Below are 20,936 nucleotides of genomic sequence, written 5' to 3' on the forward strand. Positions count from 1 at the left end.
CATAAATCGCATAAACAATAGTTAAACAAATCCACGCGAAAGTCATTTAAAAGATGTTTCAAAATTCACATCTCTTCCCCCTTAGAAAATATTATTTAATCGCAATTCAAAGCCAATTTGAGTTTCGAAATTTATTTATCTATGGGCCATAGGCCTCTTGGTCTTTGATTTTTTTGTAAAAAACTCTCTGAACGTTATGTTGGTTTTCAAAATTCACATTTAAAAGCCCAATTGTGACACATCCCCACTGTGTCATATAAATGTCCTTAATTTAAAAAAAAGTCTCCGAAAAAACCTTCCATTTATCTTTTGTCTCATAAAAATTCTTATCACATACGAAAATAAACGTAAATGTACCTACAAATATTTCACATTCTTTTTTAGTTTATAACATTAGGACATATCTACACATGCTCACCCTCTGGAACCATATCACCCCAGCAAACCAATCGTACCGATATCGTAACGAAATCGGAACAAAATTCGGACGTTACGTCCGATATCTGATCCGAAATCGTAACGATATCTTAACGAAAGTTGTATGAAGTGGTTGACATAATTTCGGAACGAAATGTCGGAGCGAAATCGTATCGATTTCGATCAGAATTCGCAACGAAATCGGAAGGAAATCCTTGGGAAATTCGGAATTCGATTTTTTTCCTCCGAATTTTCGTACAGATTTCTGAACGATTTCGGAATAATGTCGTATGAAAACCTGAGGTACCTTCCGAACTTTCGTAAAGATTTCTGAACGATTTTGGAATAATTTCGTATGATTTTCAAAGGAAAAAACTTTTCTCTGTGCCTCTTTTTTATTGATAAATTTTCTTTGTTATATTTTCTATTGGAAGATTATAATTTCAAAGATATCTAATGATTTTCATTGTTGTTATCATTTTGTAGTTATAGTAGAACAATGTTAACTTTGTGTACGAATATGTTGAGTCTATCAGCACTAGCTTGAATTATTATATGTTGCATTTATATTTAAAATATTTAAAAAATGTATATGCGAATTTTATAACCAACCATTTTGTTTTTCGACAACAAACTAAAATGCTGCTTGTTAGATATATACAAAAGGTGGTTGTTGTGCGAAGGGAAATTTGTTTCCGACATATCGATCCGAATTCGTAACGAAATCGGAAGAAAAACATTAGCATATTCGAAGGGAAATTTACTTCCGACATTTTCTCCGAAATCGGAACGAAACCTGAACGAATTCCCCTACGAAAAATCGTATAGAAATCGATACGAAATCTGAACGATTTTGCTTCCGAAATTGTTCCGATATGTCGGACATCCGACATTTGGTTTGCTGGGACATCACTTCACATATGTATACACAAAGACGGTAGACAGGACCATTGTTCAAGTCATCTCAAGTGTAGTTACAAACATTTGTTGCCACCATTGCACGTGGTAGTATATAATATGTTAATGTTTGTGTGAAGATGTGAGAGTGTGTGTTATTATAATTTAATGTTACCAACACTAACCAAGTTGGGGAGGAAGTGTTGATGAAGAACCACATAGCTGATCTCAGCAACAGCCAAAGAGGCCAGCAACAACTAACATTAGTTGTTCTTCTTCTTATTATTATTGTTGTTGGTATTTAGTCTCCGGCATTAATGTTACCGGATATGAATGTTTATTTCGCCTTACTAATGTAATTTATTAAGTGATAATTTATGTGCTTAAAGCTCAAAGGATAACTGTTTTCGTACTTTTTTTACACCAACATAAACACAAATGAAGAACAACAATAAAAACAACACACATTTATATACTCCCATTAAATTATGTTACAAAACAAAACGGAAATGTTTTCAAGGGGCCATGGATAACGAAACGAAATCTTGTGCAAGTTTAACTAACTATGCACAGTGTGTCTGACAAAGACACACACATACACCCATCTATACAAACGCCTGCACATGAAGTGGATGTGTCTTGCTTCCTTCTTACAAGTTTTACTATGCTTTTGGTGGAAATATGTTTCTTTGAATTAACAATAATAAAAACCCATACATACAAACACACATGTGTGTATAGGAGATGGGAATAGGGTTACAAAGAAAGTGAAATAATATAAGTGGAAAATTTCACCATTAAACTAAACTAACATCCAAGAAAAAAATGCGCAAAAAGTGGCGAGAAAGAAAGAACAACAACAACAGCCAAATACTATTGGTACTTTCACGAATTTGCTGTCCTAGCAGGGATATATTTTTTTTTTACCGAGAAGTCCTTGGTGATGGCTCAAGAATTATCACATATTCATGGCATGTCTCATGTATTGTTGTCTTTTGTGCAACAATAAGTTGGAAGGCAGTCAGACAAGACATTGGAACTATTGTGTGAGAAGAAAGCAAGCAATTGCTGTTTATTTGCAGCTACTGCCATGCTACTTCGTTCTTTGTCAATGATGAGGTTGGTGTTTCTGCTGTTGTTGTTCTTGAACATCTTTTGTTTTCATTTCGTTTACAAAACTTATTTAAGGATAATATTTATTTGATTTTCTTTCTCTCACTTTACTCGTTTTCTTTCCCTTCCAAAGGAATTTATTTCTCAGGAATTTTCTGTGCAGAAAATTTACCAGTAAACTTAAGAAATATTATCTACCAACAAGTTTTTTTGGTGGCTAAAAACCATTCTTCTCCCACCCCCAAAAAAACAACTACAACAGCATTAACTTTTCTTGAGCTGGAAAAGAGGGAGCTTCTTTTGATAATTTATTGATAGTCTTAGGTTAGGTTGCAAAGCAAGCATATTTTATGCTGTCGTTTCGCTCTTTGTTTTATACCATTTGCTGGTTGTTTTTTGTTTTGTTTTCTATATATTTTATGGCTTCTACTACTATATATACATCATTAACTATGTGTGTTCAATATTAATGTTTTGTTTTGTCTTTTTGTTTTTCTATTTACAGGGTCGTTGTAATCGTGATAAACCGCCTTGCAAATATTTTCATCCTCCACAACATTTGAAGGATCAATTATTGATAAATGGCCGTAATCATCTTGCCTTGAAAAATGCTTTAATGCAACAAATGGGTATTGCGCCAGGACAGCCAGTTATACCAGGACAAGTGCCAGCAGTGGTAAGTATACGAAAGGGGTGAGGGATAATGGTTAGACAAATGAAAATGGTAATCCAAATGACCTTGGGGGAAATGTCAACAGGTGGATTATCGACATTTAGAGGAATTATAAGAAAACCAAAGAGGCTTTACAAAGACCTTGAAATTATTCTTAAAAAACCTCAACCTGATAGTCTTTTAAAACTATTTGAAGCTCCATGTGATTGTACTTTAAAAAATCAACATAAAAATATTAAAAAAAAATATGTTAAAAACCTATAAAACTATTTTAAAAATACGCATTAAAATCCTTAAAAAATATTTTAAAAATCATATGGATTTTCAATATTTTTTAAACTCCTTTGTAATTTTTTTAAAAATATGTTTAACATACTTTAAAGGATTGTTAAATTCCATTAATATTTTTTAAAAATTCCTTAAAAATAGTTTTTAAAGTCCTTAGAAAATTTTTTAAAACATTTTTTAAGTCCTTTAGTTGTTTTTAAAATACTTTCTAAGTCCCTAAATTGTTTTTTAAATATTTTTATAAGTCCTTTGCTAATATTTTTTAATTATTTACACATTTTTTAAAATATTTTTAAAGTCCTCTAAATTTTATTTTTTAAATTTTTACAAAATGTTTAATATTTTGAAAAACTCTTTAAACATTTTTTAAAAAACTTTTAAAGTCATTGGAACTTTTTTTAAAATATGTTGTACGTCCTTTATGGTTTTTAAATACATTTTATGTCCTTTAATTGTTTTTAAATATCGTTACAAGTCCATTAAACTTTTTAAAATTTTTTAGACCTTTAACATTTTTTTAAAGTTCTTTAAATATTTTTTATATTTTTCAAAGCCTTTTTAAAAACGTTTAAAAATTTCTAAAAATATTTCGTTGTTCTGTAAAAATATTTTAAGGATCCATGTGATAATACGTCGTAGTCTTTAAAATAACAAAAATAATTAAAAAGACTTTGTTTGATGTTTTTAATTGATGTTTTTTAATTTTTTAAAGTTCTTTACAAAGACTTTAAATATTTTTTAAAGCACTTTAAGATTTCATTAGATACTTTTTAAAGTTCTTTAAAAATGTATTAAAGTACTTTACAAATTTTTTAAAGCCCTTCATTTTTTTCACTATTTATAGTCCTTCGATTTTTTTAAATATTTTTCAAGGTTCTTTTAATAAAAAATATTTACAAATCATTTAAAAACATCCACTTTAAAAAATATTTAACATATCTAGTTTAAAAATATTTTAAAATTATTTTAAAAAATCCACGTTAAAAATATTTAAAATTTATTTAAAGATCGACGTTTAAAATAATTAAAAATTATTTAAAAAAATCCATGTAAAAATATTTAAACATAATTAAAAATACACGTTAAATATAATTAAAAAAATATTTAAAAAACACGTTAAAAATATTTTATAAATCCACGTTGAAAAGGTTTTAAAATTTTTTTTAAAAATCCAATTTAACAAATATTAAAAAAATACTAGCTGATAAATATTTAAAGTTTTTTGAAAAATCCCACATCGAAAAATATTTAGTTATTTCAAAATTCCCCCACTAAAAATATTTAAAAATAATTTTAAAAATCCGCGTGAAAATTAAATTTAAAGATTCCACGTTGAAAATTCTTAAAAAAAATTGTTGAAAAATATTAAAAAAATTATTTGAAAATTCTACGTTGTAAAATCTTAAAAAATATATTTAAAAACCACGTTGAGAAATATTACAGTTTTTTTAAAAAATCCACTTTGAAAAATATTAGAAACATTACTTAAAAGAACCCGGTTGAAAAGTATAAAAACTTAATAAAATCCACGTTGAAAAATTAAAAATATTTAAAATTTATTTAAAGATCGACGTTTAAAATAATTAAAAATTATTTAAAAAAATCCATGTAAAAATATTTAAACATAATTAAAAATCCACGTTAAATATTAAAAAAAATATTTAAAAAAACACGTTAAAAATATTTTATAAATCCACGTTGAAAAGGTTTTAAATTTTTTTTTTAAATCCAATTTAACAAATATTAAAAAAATACAAGCTGATAAATATTTAAAGTTTTTTGAAAAATCCCACATCGAAAAATATTTAGTTATTTCAAAATTCCCCCACTAAAAATATTTAAAAATAATTTTAAAAATCCGCGTGAAAATTAAATTTAAAGATTCCACGTTGAAAATTCTTAAAAAAAATTGTTGAAAAATATTAAAAAAATTATTTGAAAATTCTACGTTGTAAAATCTTAAAAAATATATTTAAAAACCACGTTGAGAAATAATACAGTTTTTTTTTAAAAATCCACTTTGAAAAATATTAGAAACATTACTTAAAAGAACCCGGTTGAAAAGTATAAAAACTTAATAAAATCCACGTTGAAAAATTAAAAATATTTAAAATTTATTTAAAGATCGACGTTTAAAATAATTAAAAATTATTAAAAAAAATCCATGTAAAAATATTTAAACATAATTAAAAATCCACGTTAAATATAATTAAAAAAATATTTAAAAAAACACGTTAAAAATATTTTATAAATCCACGTTGAAAAGGTTTTAAAATTTTTTTTAAAAATCCAATTTAACAAATATTAAAAAAATACAAGCTGATAAATATTTAAAGTTTTTTGAAAAATCCCACATCGAAAAATATTTAAAGTTATTTCAAAATTCCCCCACTAAAAATATTTAAAAATAATTTTAAAAATCCGCGTGAAAATTAAATTTGAAGATTCCACGTTGAAAATTCTTAAAAAAAATTGTTGAAAAATATTAAAAAAATTATTTAAAAATTCTACGTTGTAAAATCTTAAAAAATATATTTAAAAACCACGTTGAGAAATATTAAATTTTTTTTAAAAAATCCACTTTGAAAAATATTAGAAACATTACTTAAAAAAACCCGGTTGAAAAGTATAAAAACTTAATAAAATCCACTACTAAGAGTAAACTAAAGACCAGAGTATCAGGACACAGATCAGATCAAAAGGCACATAACAAACCCCTGGATCAAAAAACAGCTTTGGCAGCACACTGTGCCGCAACAAACCACACACCCGACTTCAATAACATTAAAATATTAACTCAAGAGACTAATTATCATAAACGTTATACTCTTGAGATGTTACACATCATAAACACTCCGAATGATATACGGCTAAACTATAAAACAGATACAGACAATTGTGCTCAAATGTATAGGCACACAGTCAACAAATACAGATACGACAAACTTCAGTTGAAGAAAGCACTTGGAACAGATAAACCAGAACTCTCTTTCAAGTAATTTTGTTGTCAATAAGTTTTTTAAATAATCTCTGTTAACACAATTATCATTTGTAGTTCCCTGAAGATGATTGGAGACTCCAATCGAAATATTGGAAAATAAAGAAACTATATAAAAATCAACACCCGATTTTTATTTTCAAAAAGCCTGTAGCCGAACAATACCAATAATAATTATAAAAAAAAAAATATTTCAAAAATCCACGTTGAAAAACATTAAAAAAAATATTTAAAAAAACACGTTAAAAATTAAAAAAAAAAATATTTAAAAAATCTAGTTTAAAAATATTTTAAAATTATTTTAAAAAATCCACGTTAAAAATATTTAAAATTTATTTAAAGATCGACGTTTAAAATAATTAAAAATTATTAAAAAAAATCCATGTAAAAATATTTAAACATAATTAAAAATCCACGTTAAATATAATTAAAAAAATATTTAAAAAATAACACGTTAAAAATATTTTATAAATCCACGTTGAAAAGGTTTTAAAATTTTTTTAAAAATCCAATTTAACAAATATTAAAAAAATACAAGCTGATAAATATTTAAAGTTTTTTGAAAAATCCCACATCGAAAAAAATTTAAAGTTATTTCAAAATTCCCCCACTAAAAATATTTAAAAATAATTTTAAAAATCCGCGTGAAAATTAAATTTAAAGATTCCACGTTGAAAATTCTTAAAAAAAATTGTTGAAAAATATTAAAAAAATTATTTAAAAATTCTACGTTGTAAAATCTTAAAAAATATATTTAAAAACCGCGTTGAGAAATAATAATAATAATAATAATAATAATTTACACAATAGATATTATATATACATCTAAAATATTCAACTTGTAATTGTATGATCGCCAAAATCCGAATACGGATCGGCAAATAAAGAAGAAGAAGAGAAATATTACAATTTTTTTAAAAAATCCACTTTGAAAAATATTAGAAACATTACTTAAAAAAACCCGGTTGAAAAGTATAAAAACTTAATAAAATCCACGTTGAAAAATATAAAAAAAAACATTAAAAAAAATATTTAAAAAAACACGTTAAAAATTAAAAAAAAATATTTAAAAAATCCAAGTTTAAAAATATTTAAAAAACTTAAAAAAAACTCGTTGCAAAATATTAAAAAAAAAAATATTTAAATAATCCACGTTGAAAACATATTCAAAAAATCATTATAAAAATTCTCGATGAAAAATATTAGAAAATTATTTAAAAAATCCACGTTGAAAAACGTTTTAAAACTATTTAAAAAATCCACGCTGGAAAGTAAAATTCCACGTTAAAGAATATTTAAAAATTAGTTTAAAATCCGCGTTAAAAATATATAGAAATTATTTAAAAAATACAAGTTGAAAAACATTTTAAAACTTTTTAAAAAATCCACGCTGGAAAGTAAAATTCCACGTTAAAAAATATTTAAAAATTAGTTTCAAATCCGCGTTAAAAATATATAAAAATTAGTTTCAAATCCGCGTTTAAAAAATCCACGTTACAAAAAATATTAAAAAATTATTTAAAAAATCCACGTTGAAAAACGTTTTAAAACTATTTAAAAAATCCACGCTGGAAAGTAAAATTCCACGTTAAAGAATATTTAAAAATTAGTTTAAAATCCGCGTTAAAAATATATAGAAATTATTTAAAAAATACAAGTTGAAAAACATTTTAAAACTTTTTAAAAAATCCACGCTGGAAAGTAAAATTCCACGTTAAAAAATATTTAAAAATTAGTTTCAAATCCGCGTTAAAAATATATAAAAATTAGTTTCAAATCCGCGTTTAAAAAATCCACGTTACAAAAAATATTAAAAAATTATTTAAAAAATCCACGTTACAAAAAATATTAAAAAATTATTTAAAAAATCCACGTTACAAAAAATATTAAAAAATTATTTAAAAAATCCACGTTGAAATATATTAAACTACTATTGTATTATATATGTACATATATAAATAGATTATATATAAATTGGCTAACAGCAGTATCGCTATGCCTACTTATAGATGTAAATTACAATGTTAACATATTTATCTATTCATTTTGAAAACTCAATATGTAATGTAAAATTTATCATCTATTATCATAATAAAAAAAATAAAAAATATTAAAAAATCATTTAAAAATCCACGTTGAAATATATTAAAAAATTATTTAAAAAATACACGTTGAAATATATTAAAAAATTATTTAAAAATCCACGTTGAAAGATATTTAAAAATTATTTAAAAATAAGCGTTGAAAGATATTTAAAAATTATTTAAAAAATCCACGTTGAAATATATTAAACATTATTTAAAAAATCTACGTTGACAAATATTTAAAAATTATTTAAAAAATCAATATTAAAAATATTTAAAACTTATTTTGAAAAATATTTAAAAACTCCACGTTGAAAAATATTTAAAAAAATTTTTAAAAATTACACGTTGAAAAAATATTTAAAAAATCCAAGTTGCAAAATTTTTAAAAAATTATTTAGGAAATCCAAGTTGCAAAATATTTAAAAATTATTTAGAAAATCGACGTTGAAAAATATGTAAAAAATTATTAAAAAAATCAACATTAAGGATATTTAAAAGTTATTGTGAAAAATATTTAAAAATTATTTTGAAAAATATTTAAAAAATCAATGTTGAAAATATTTAAAAAATCTAATAAATCCTCTTTGAAAAATATCTAAAACATTATTTAAAAATTCCAAGTTGAAAAATATTTAAAGAATTATTTAAAAAAAACCTCGTTGAAAATATATAAAAATTATTTAAAAAAATACATGTTGAAAAATATCTAAAAACAATTTTGAAAATCCATTTTTCCAAGAAAATCCACGTTGCAAAATAAAAGAAAAAAATTTAAATTTAACATTTATAAATTATTTAAAAATCCACCATAAAAATATAAACAAATTATTTAAAATCTGCGTTAAAAAATATTTAAATATTGTCTAAAAAATCCACTTTGAAAAATATTTAATTTTTTTAAAAAATGTCCACGTTAAAAATATTAGAAAAATCATTTAACATGGATTTGGAATATTTAAAAACCGAAATTAAAAATATTTAAAAACTATTTTAAAGATTATAAGTATTTAAAAAAAATCTTTAACGTGGACTTGAAATGTTTAAAGAAACCCATATTTAAAATTATTTTAAAAACCCACCTTAAAAATATAGAAAATATTTCACATTGAAAATATTTCAAAATTATTTAAAAATCCAAATTTAAAACATTAAATATAATTTAAAAATCCACGTTAAATCATATTTATAAAAATATACATAAAAATCCACCCTACTAATATTTAATAATCCACGTTTGCAATTCTGTTAGACATTTGTAATAATAAATAAAAAATCCACATTTGGAGGTCTAATAGTTCTTAAAAAATATTTTAGAAATCCTCTTTTGGAAGTCTGTTGGTCCTTTTAGATATATTTAAACAAAACCATGTTTGGAGGTCTATAGTCCTTTCAAAAATCTACATTTGGAGGTATTATTGCCCGTTAAAAAATATTTTGAAAAATTCACGCTTAAGGAGGTCTGATAGTTCGTAAAAAAATATATTTAAAATGCATGATTGGAGACCTGAAAGTGGTTTATTTTTTTTTCCTAAAAGAGCAGAAAAGAATAGTTTAACGTACTCCTTGCACACACTGATGTTAGACCTAGTAAAAGCTTTTTAATATCCGAAATACTTACAACAACCATTAAAATAAAAATTTACAGATTTAAAATATTTGAACTAATATCCTTTATTAGCATTTACATTTAAATTCTCAATTTTGACAATGAACACCACTCACACACACAACAAATATTTTGCTGGATTTAAAACTTGTGATGAAATTTATACCCAGTTCCCATTTCCATTTAAATATTTGCCATGACAATTGTCATGTTTCTCATGTTATCCAAACGGAAAACAGCGTTAAGCTGGCCTCTGGTGCCCTGTACTAGTTGCCTTCCCTTCTTCCCATTCCTCGCGACAATGAGGAGAAAATTTCATATGAATATTCATAAGATAATATGATAAACCACATCTTTCTTTGCTTTGGGCAGTATTTTTTCGGTGAATTTGCAGTAGTGAATCATACATAAAACAACAAATGCAAAGAGAAAAGCTTTCCCGGCAGATGAGTTATACAGGGATGCTGAGGCAGAAAAAGAAGAGGAAAAACTAAAAATCAAGTTATAACTTCCCCCCACGACAGCGAAGTAGTACTATTAACAAAAACGGATTTTGAAAAAACTGGACTGGACATTTAGCAGCAGTAACTGAGTTCCTCGCCAAACAAAAAAATGCACGGGAAAACATGGAGCTATGTTTAAAAATATGTTTTCTTTTTGCTTTCATCGGATTTTGTGGCTGTGTGTGTGCGACACCCACAAATTATTGAAGTCCTTAAAGCTTTCCCCCCTTCTCATCAAACACACTGTAGATCTTTAAAATTTTCTGTAGTTTTACAAAAAGCGACACCAACAACATTGACTACTGCAACCATAATGACTATGTCGAGTGGGATTCCTTTCCAGCTTTTGCTCTGGCTTGGTATTGGTGAGCGCGCGCCGCATCCACCCAGTAGCATAAAACGAAACTTAACAAAGCGTAACGTGGCAAATAATAAAAATGTTATTTAAACACGTAATTTATGTATATCTGTGTGCTACAGTCATTGAGTGTGGCTGTCTGTCTGTCGGTCGGTTGATGCTACTGCCACTGCTGCTGTTGCTTTTGTGAGGAATGCGAAAAGTTGTTGAATTATTATTTTTAAAATTGAGCGAAAAATCCAAATGGGACAGTGGAAAAAAATTTTGAGAAAAATATATATTTAAAGAATTGCCCTTGATTTAAAAAAAACTGATTTTTTAATTTAAAATTGATTTATTTAATTATTTGATTTAATATCAATTTTTAAATAAATTAATTTTTTATAATTTAAATTTATTCTTTTCAAAATGACCCCACTGTTAAATAAAAATATGTTTATCTCTGTGTGTGTTCTTTTAGTTGATAGGTAGAACTATATTTTGTTGCCATTGCTGTTGTTGCTGTTGTATTCTCATCTCTTAAACCTCAACACCCAACATCCGCATTATAATATTTTATTCATGCCATACTACCAGTGGGGAACAATATGGGTTAATAGTTGTGGCTTAAATGAGGGTTGGTCACAACGAAACCAACCAACAAAAAATTGGCTTTGTCCCACTCAAGCATTTCCACACGCACACACGCATTCATGAAGATACTTATAAGCCATATCTGAATTAAAACGCAATGTTTTTCATTTGCTGTGATGATGGGAAAGGTCATTGTTTTCGAAAGGCTATTCCGTTTAGCCTTTGAATTGCATATGAAGTTGTAAGTAAATATCATGTTAAGAGCGTTATTATCGGATAAAGAGGATGGTAGGAATTATTGTGAAATATTTCTTAAGAAATATGTATTAAAAATCCACCATAGTCCTTGAAAAAATTATTTAAAAATCCTCCATAGTCCTTGAAAGGTCTTTAAAGAATTGTTCTTTAAAATTCCACATTTCATTGCCCTGATGTTCATTGAAGCCCAAGTTTCATAGTTCGTTGGTCTTTAAAAAATATTCTTTAAAATTCCACATTTTAGTGTTCTATTGGTCCTTGGCAAAAGCTTTAAAACCCCACGTTTTATAGCTTTATTGCTCTCGGGGTCCTTTAACAAATATTCTTTAAAATTCCGCGTTTCATTGTCCTATTGGTCCTTGAAAAAATCTTAAAAAAATCATGTTTTATTTCTATGTTGGTCCTTGCAAAAAATCTTTAAACATCCCGGTTTTATTGCTCTGTTGGTTCTTGCAAAATCTTTAAAAACTCATGATTTAATGGTCCGCTGGTCCTTGAGAAAATCTTTAAAAACCCACAATGCCCTGTTGGTCTTTGAAAAAATTCATACAAAAAATTCAGGTTTTAATGCTCGAAAAAATCTTTGAAAAGTCGTTAAAATTTGTTCTTGCAAATTCCATATTTCATTGCCCTGATGGTCATTGAAGCCCAAGCTTCATGGCTTTGTTGGTCCTTAAAAAATATTCTTTAAAATTCCACATTTTAGTGTTCTATTGGTCCTCGACAAAAGCTTTAAAACCCCACGTTTTATAGCTTTATTGCTCTCTTGGTCCCTTAACAAATATTCTTTAAAATTCCGCCTTTCATTGTCCTATTGGTCCTTGAAAAAATCTTAAAAAAATCATGTTTTATTTCTATGTTGGTCCTTGCAAAAAATTTTTAAACATCCCGGTTTTATTGCTCCGATGGTTCTTGAAAAATCTTTAAAAATTTAATGGTCTGTTGGTCCTTGAAAAAATTCTTTAAAAACCAACAATGCCCTGTTGGTCCTTGAAAAAATTCTTCAAAAATTCAGGTTTTATTGCTCGAAAAAAATCTTGAAAGAGCCACGACCTAATGCTCTGTCGGTCCTTGAAAAAATTCTTAAAAAATCCCCAATGATCTGTTGGTCCTTGAGAAGTTCTTAAAATATTCAAAATATTCGTTTGGTCCTTGAAAAAATTCTTTAAAAATCCACAATGCTGCGTTGGTCCTTCAAAAATTCTTCAAAAAACCAGGTTTTATTGCTCAAAAAATTATTAGAAATCTAGGTTTTATTACTCAAAAAAAACTATAAAAATCCACTTATTGCTCTGTTGGTCCTCAAAAATATCTTTAAAAATCAACGTTTTATTGCTCTGTTGGTCCTTGAAAAAATTCTTAAAAAATCCGCAATGCTCTGTTGCTCCTTGAAAAACTTCTTTAAAAATCCAGGTTTTATTGCTCGAAAAAAAAATTTGAAAAATCCAAGATTTAATGCTCAGTCGGTCCTTAAAAAAATCTCCAATGCTCTTTTGTCCCTTGAAAAATTCTTTAAAAATCCAAAATGCTTTGTTGGTCCTTGAAAAATTCCTTAAAAATCTACAATGCTCTGTTGGTCCTTGAAAAATTCTTTAAAAATCCAGGTTTTATTGCTCGAAAAAATTTTTAGAAATCCAGGTTTTATTCCTCGAAAAAAAATCTTTAAAAATCCACTTATTGCTCTGTTGGTCCTCGAAAAATATGTTTAAAAATCCACCTTTTATAGCTCTGTTGATTCTCGAAAAAATCCAGGATTTGATGCTCTGTCGGTCCTTGAAAAAATTCTTAAAAAATCCCCAATGATCTGTTGGTCCTTGAAAAATTCTTAAAAAATCAAAAATGCTCTGTTGGTCCTTGAAAAAATTCTTTAAAAATCCACAATGCTCTGTTGGTCCTTGAAAAATGCTCTAAAAATCCATGTTTTATTGCTCGAAAAATCTTAAAAAACAGGATTTATTGCTCGATAAAATCTTTATAAATCCATTTATTTCTTTGTTGGTCCTCGAAAAATATGTTTAAAATCCAAGTTTTACAGCTCCGTTGATCCTCGAAAAAAATTTATTGCTCTGCTGGTCCCTGAAAAAATCTTTACAAATTCACGATTTTATGCTCTGTTGGACCTTGAAAAAATTCTTTAAAAATACGCAATGCTCTGTTGGTCCTTGCAAAAATTCTTTAAAAATCCAGGTTTTATTGCTCGAAAAAAATCTTGAAAAATCCAAGACTTAATCATCTGTCCTTCACTGAAAAAAATCTTAAAAAATCCCCAATGATCTGTTGGTCCTTGAAAAATTCTTAAAAAATCCAAAATGCTCTGTTTGTCTTTGAAAAAATTCTTTAATAAACCACAATGCTCTGTTGCTTCTTGAAAAAAATTCTTTAAAAATCCAGGTTTTATTGCTCGAAAAAATCTTTTAAAATCCACTTATTGCTCTGTTGGTCCTCGACAAATATCTTTACAAATCCACGTTTTATAGATCCGTTGATCCTCGAAAAATATTTATTGCTCTACTGGTCCCTGAAAAAATCTTTAAGAATTCAGGATTTAATGATCTGTCGGTCCTTGAAAAAAATTCTTTAAAAAAACAGGTTTTATTGCTCGAAAAAATCTCTAAAAATCCAGGTTTTATTGCTCGAAAAAAATATTTAAAAATCCACTTATTGCTTTGTTGGTTCTCCAAAAATAACTTTAAAAATCCAAGTATTAAAGTTCTGTTGATGCTCGATTTTTTTTTAATTCACGACTCACACAAAATTTACTATAAAATTTAAAAAATATATATATTGCTCTCTCTTAGCTCCTAAAATGCTTATCAATATTTTATTTCTTTTTTTTCAGGCAACAAATCCCTATTTGACTGGCATACCTGCTAACACATACAGTCCATATTTTGCACCTGGTCATTTAGTGCCTGCCTTATTGGGACCCGATCCATCGGCCGTATCACAACTGGGACCAGTTGTACCGCAAGCGGTGCAAGTGGCACAACAGAAAATACCACGTTCCGACAGATTAGAGGTATGTTTTAAACCACATATGCATGAAATGTTATGTCTTTTTTTTTAAACCACACACTAACTACTATTAAAACAAAAACAAATATTTGATTATGTTATCGTTTTCTATATGAGTTATTTATTTATAGTAACTAAAAAGATATCAACTATTCTAAAAAAAACGAAAATATTTAACGGAAAGCATGTTTTGTACAGAAACAAATTTTGATTTTATAATTATTTTTCTTTTTTATTTTTGAAAATGTATAGTGTTTTATATTTTTATTTTATTTTCCTTTATTTTATTATTTTTATTAATTAAAAAAAAATAACAAAACAATTTTAAGCTTTTATACAAAATAACATTAATTATTAATTACATTTTTGTTGAAACAAAAACAAAATTGGTTCCATTTTGTTTTTTCCAAATAAACTTTGTGTTTTCAAAGCAACAAGAAATATCTCAATTTTCACACATTCATATTCGTTGGATTTCTTTTATATTCTAAAGAAAATTTCTGAGGTCATTCCCTTGTTTTTCAACTATAAACTATTCCATGTTTTCTATAATTTTTTATAAAATTGGTTTTATTAGCTCTTTTTTTTTCAAACATATCCTCCATGTTTTGTCTTCATTATTTTTGTTTCCCTGGTATGTTTTCAATTCTTTGTTTTCCAGCAGCTTTCCGTCTCCAGCTTTTGTCTTTAAGTTCACATTTTTTCTGTTAATTCCCCCAATCGGAAAAACCTTTGCAAAGCTTTTGCTATCAAGAAAAAATTGAAACAAAACTAATACGTTAAGAAACAAACATATTCCGTACAAATAAAACGACAAACCACTTTCCCCTCTGTCGAAGAGACGGAGAAACACACTTCTCTACACACTTTATTTAAACACTGGATTTTGTGTAATATTAGTGATGTATGTAATTTGTTGTATTAGCGAAACAATTGTATAATAGAGCAATTAGTAGCTAAAATTTTAAAAAAGAATATATGAAATAAATAGTTTAAAATATTAGTTTAGTATGTTAGTGATGTACACACAAAAGTTATTATTCCTTTACATTTTAATACCAAAAAATTCTCGTTAAAAGGTTTGGAGACTTCCAAGAAAAGTTTCTTTAAAAATTAACGTTGAAAGCTTTTAAGGCTTTGAAAATGCACGTCGAAAGTTTTGGAGGCACCAAAAAAATCCTTTAAAATTCCAAGTTAAAAGCTTTGTAGATTTTCAGGAAAAAAAATCGTTTAATCGTTTAAAGGCTCTCAAGAAAAATTCCGTCGAAAATTCTGGAGGCTCAAAAAAAATTCCTTAAAAATCCAAGTTTAAAGCTTTGGGGCCCTCTAGAGATATTCTTTTAAAATCCACATTAAAAGCTTTGGGTCCCTCTAGAAAAATTCTTTGAAAAATTCACGTTAAAAGCGTTGGAGGATCTTAAGAAAAAATATTTGTAAATCCACCTTAAAATCTTTTGAGGAACTCATTAAAAATAACTTAAAAAAAACTTATTTCAAAATCAACCTTAAACGCTTTTGAGGCTATGAAGAAATTTTTTCAAATACACATTGGAAGCTCTCAAAAATCCTTTAAACCAAAAAGAAATATTTCAAAAATCTCTAGAAAAATTCTATTATAAATTCACGTTTTAAGCTTTTCAAGAAAAAATAGTTTACAAATTTGAAGAGCTGCCCAATAACAGCGAAACTAGTCACATAATTTGGTGTCTGTGTGGGTTCGAGTCCTTGGCTTTCCTTTTTCACTTGCAAACAATTTCGATCATCAAGCTTTACTCTAAACGACAAAATTAATAAAAAGGAGAATTTTGTTCTTTTATTTCCGAATATTTGTATTTTCAATTTTACTTACTTCTTTTTTAGTTTATTTGGCTTGAGGTCAGTAAAATTGAAAGCACATAAATTTACTGATCAAGGGTCAACAATAATATACAAAAATCTAAGAGTTATTCTTTTAAAAAATCACGTTTTAAGCTTTAGAGACTTTCGAGAAAAAATCCAGGTTTCAAACATTTTAGAATCTCAAAAAATTCTTTTAAAAATCCCATTTTAAGCTTTGTAGACTGTCAAGAAAAAACCACGTTTTAAACTTTTGAGAATCTCAAAAATCTCTTTTAAAACTCCACGAATTAAGCTTTTGATAATCCCAGAACAAAACTTTTAAAATTCCACTATTTAAGCTTTTGAGAATTTCATCCAAAGCTCTTTGAAAAATCCACCATTTATCGTGTTCTCACCCAAAACTCTTTAAAAATCCACATTTTATCGTGTTCTCAGCCAAAGCTCTTTGAAAATTCCACGTTTTATAAATTTCTCAATAAAAGCTCTTTAAAAATTTCACGTTTTATAAATTTCTCAATAAAAGGTCTTTAAAAAATCCACGTCTATGCATTTCTCAATAAGAGCTCTTTAAAAAAACTCACGTTTTACGCATTTCTCAATGAAAGCTCTTTAAAAAAAATCACGTTTTATGATTAACAAATCCACGTTTTATATGCATTTCTCAATAAAAGCTTTTTAAAAAATTCCACGATTTAAGCCTTTGAGAGTTTCAAAAAAAAAAAACCTTTAAAAATCTCCTTTGGAGACTTTCTAAAAAAACCACGTTTTAAACATTTGAGAATCTCAAAAATTTCTATTAAAAAATCTAATATTAAGCTTTGGAGATTTTCAAGAAAAATCCACGTTTTAAACTTTTGAGGATCTCAAACAACTCTTTTAAAACTCCACGAATTAAGCTTTTGAGAATCCCAGAACAAAACTTTTAAAATTTTACGATTTAAGATTTTGAGAATCTCAAACAAATCTTTTAAAATTCCACGATTTAAGTTTTGAGAATCGCAAAAGAAATCTTTTAAAATTCCACGATTTAAGCTTTTGAGAATCTCAAACAAATCTTTTAAAATTTCAAGATTTAAGCTTTTAAGAATGTCAAAAAATTTTTTTAAAATCCACGTTTAAAGCTTTTGAAAATTTAAAAAATATATTTTAAAAATCTACGTTTTAAGCTTTTAAGAATTTCAAAAAAAAATCTTTTAAAAATCCACGTTTTATGCTTTGGAGACGCTCAAAAAAATTTCTTTTAAAAGTCCACTTTTAAAGCGTTGGGGACACTCTAGAAAATTGGTTGGAAAATCCACTTTTAAACTTTAGAGGCTATAGAAAAAATTCTTTTAAAAATCCACTCTTAAAGCTTTTTAGTCTCTAGATAAAATTTATTTTAAAACTTCGTAGCCTCCTAGAAAAAATATTTTAAAAAATCACCTTTGAGCCTTTGGAGACTCAAGAAAATATGTTTTAAAAATTCACGTTTATGATTTGGGACTCTCAAGAAAAATAACAATTTAAAAAAAAAAACAAAATCTCTTTAACCTTTTCTTAACAAAAGTTTAAATCTTTTCTCAACAGCGATTATTTAAAAACTCAACATATTTAGTTTTTCAAAACAAATGCTCTTCTAAAAATCAACGTTTTATGGTTTTCTTAACAAACCAAAGCTCCTTTCTCAACCAAAATTCATTGAGATATCCACATTTTACGGTGTTCTCAGCCAAAGCTTTTTGAAAAATCCACCTTTTACGGTGTTCTCAGCCAAAGCTCTTTGAAAAATCCACCTTTTATGGCGTTCTCAGCCAAAGCTCTTTGAAAATTCCACGTTTTATGCGTTTCTCAATAAAAGCTCTTTAAAAATTCCACGTTTAATGCATTTCTCAATAAAAGCTCTTCCCAAATTCCACATGTTATGTATTTCTCATTGAAAGCTCTTTGCAAACTCCACGTTTTATGCATTTCTCAATGAAAGCTCTTTGAAAACTCCACGTTTTATGCATTTCTCAAAAAAAAAGCTATTTAAAAATTCCAAGTTTTATGCATTTCTCAATTAAAGCTCTTTAAAAATTCACGTTTCAGAATTTTTTCATCCAAAGCTCTTTGAAAAATCCACCTTTTATGGTGTTCTCAGCCAAAGCTCTTTGAAAATCCACATTTCATCGTGTTCTCTGCCAAAACTCTTTAAAAATTCCATGTTTTATAAATTTAGCAATAAAAGCTCTTTAAAAATTCCATGTTTTATAAATTTCTCAATAAAAGCTCCTTAAAAAATTAACGTTTTATGCATTTCTCAATAAAAACTCTTTAAAAAAAATCACGTTTTGTGATTAACAAATCCACGTTTTGTATGCAATTCTCAATAAAAGCTCTTTAAAAAAATCACGTTTTAGGATTTTCTGAACTAAAGCTTATTGAAAAATCCACGTTTAAGCTTTTTTCAACAATAGCTCTGTAAAATAACAAAGTTCTGCCAATTTCTCAACAAAACCTTTTTGACAAATCGACATTTTAAGGTCTTCTTCCACTAAAGCTCTTTTACAATTAACAAAATAGGTTTCAAAATTTGCCTTTTAAATTATGAAGAGCTTCAAATTTTAGATAACTTTTGTGTGTGCATCCTGAGTATTAGTATATTGTCTAGGCTAGTTATATTTGTATAGCAATATATTAGAAAAATATAATCTTTAGCAACTTTTTAAAACAAAATCCATTGTTTTTTATGTTTGAAACTTCAACAACCCAAGGTTTTTATTGTCCCCTTCTCTACAACTGCTCCAACTGCGACACTGTTTTTCCAACAAGACCCTTTGGTTCAAATTCGAAACTTTAATTGGTCTCATATCTGTTATGATTCTAAGAATTATTTTTTTCAATATTTTATGATGTAAAAAAATTAAGCGTTTTTTGTTTCACTAATATTTTTTTTTCTTTTAACAAAATTCCTGTGAAATTTTTTAATTATTATTTTTATTTCTTTTTTAATTGTTTTTTTTTTTTTTGTGTTATGTTTGTTCGTTTTTGTTGTTTTTCTTTCAAAGCACTAATCAACTGACGCCCCTTTAAAGAAAAAAGAAACTAAAACAGCCAACAGGCTTCCTGTCTTCGTCGAATTTCTTAAATGGCTAAAATTTAAAATAACCAAACAACCGAAAGCTAAAATCTAACTCGTTTTCCGTATTGGCAGCATGCAAAAGTTTTGCAAATTTTAACCAAATTGAGTGTTGTTCAGCAATAATCCAAAAAAATAACCACTCGTTTGTTGTTTTTTAATGCAATTAAAAAATCAAAGTTTAATCTCTAAATCATTACAAAAATCAAAAAATTAAACAAAATTTTTCTTTTTTTTACTTTTTTTGGAAAAACAAACTCTATCCAAAAAACAAAAACAAATGACAAACAAATATTTGTTTACTTGAAATATGTTCCTTATGTTGTTCCATTACTGATATCCTGCGCGTCCATGTGAACTCCAAAAACAAAACAAACAACAATATATATATTACACCAACCAACCAACTACTATTACTACAACCAACCATACCAAAAAAATCAAAACACTGCTGATGCTGCTGCCTCTTTATGTCTTTTTATGAAAACCAAACAAAAAACAACAAATGCCAAATGCAATCCTTACCAAAAAAAAAAAAACAAAATTGCAAAACCAACCATTAATAGGTTTGCCGTGAATTTTTGCGCGGTGCTTGCAAACGTGCCGAATCTGAATGCCGTTTTGCACATCCGCAGGACACTGTGGCCCGACACGATGATGGTTCCATTACGGTGTGCATGGACGCCGTAAAAGGTAGATGCACACGTGATCCCTGCCGCTATTTTCATCCTCCCTTGCACCTACAGGCACAATTAAAAGCGGCGCATTCACGCGCCACCGCTGTTGCTGCAGCCGCTGCGGTATGCCAAAAAATTGTTTTCTAAAAAAAAAACTTTTAAAAACAAACATTTTTTGTTTTCTTTATTTTCCTTTTTTTTGGTTTACTTTCGTTTTCTTTCTATATCTATATTTCTCTATGATGATAACCAAAAACGCTTAATATTTTTTTAAGTTTAGTCCTTTTTTGTTTTATTTACATTTTTAGTTTTTTCTTTATCTTTTGTTGTTCTTCTTCTCTAACCTTTTTGCAAACGAAAAGCACATCATAACACAACAAATATACACCAGAAAAAGCAACAAAAAAATGCTACGCAAATATTGTTATGTTCTCTTTTAGCTAAATGCATTTTTTTCTTTCATTCCTACTATAAATGTTTGTAGTTTGTTTTGATTTTATGCGCATTGCTTTTTTCTTCTCGCCATTTGCTGCTCCC

At 27.0% G+C, this 20,936-nt stretch overlaps 1 protein-coding gene across 23 annotated transcripts in view; it reads left to right on the forward strand.

The window, feature by feature from the left end:
- mbl (splicing regulator muscleblind) overlaps nt 1-20,936 on the forward strand; it is a 339,449-nt gene that overhangs the window by 197,105 nt on the left and 121,408 nt on the right. For 12 of the 23 annotated variants that reach the window (XR_012413480.1, XR_012413478.1, XR_012413479.1 and 9 more), the window contains 3 exons: nt 2,933-3,103; nt 14,611-14,790; nt 20,289-20,522. Coding sequence is in view for 17 of the 23 variants with exons in the window: in XM_073992621.1 (XP_073848722.1) it covers nt 2,933-3,103; nt 14,611-14,790; nt 20,289-20,522 (585 nt within the window). In the remaining 6 variants the exon portion in view is untranslated. The remainder of the gene's footprint in view (nt 1-2,932; nt 3,104-14,610; nt 14,791-20,288; nt 20,523-20,936) is intronic. The other 11 variants (XR_012413483.1, XR_012413481.1, XR_012413482.1 and 8 more) reach the window with 1 other exon arrangement.

The sequence above is a fragment of the Musca autumnalis genome, unplaced genomic scaffold (assembly GCF_047663935.1).
Source record: "Musca autumnalis isolate F117 unplaced genomic scaffold, ASM4766393v1 scaffold_5, whole genome shotgun sequence".
NCBI classification, from domain to species: domain Eukaryota; kingdom Metazoa; phylum Arthropoda; class Insecta; order Diptera; family Muscidae; genus Musca; species Musca autumnalis.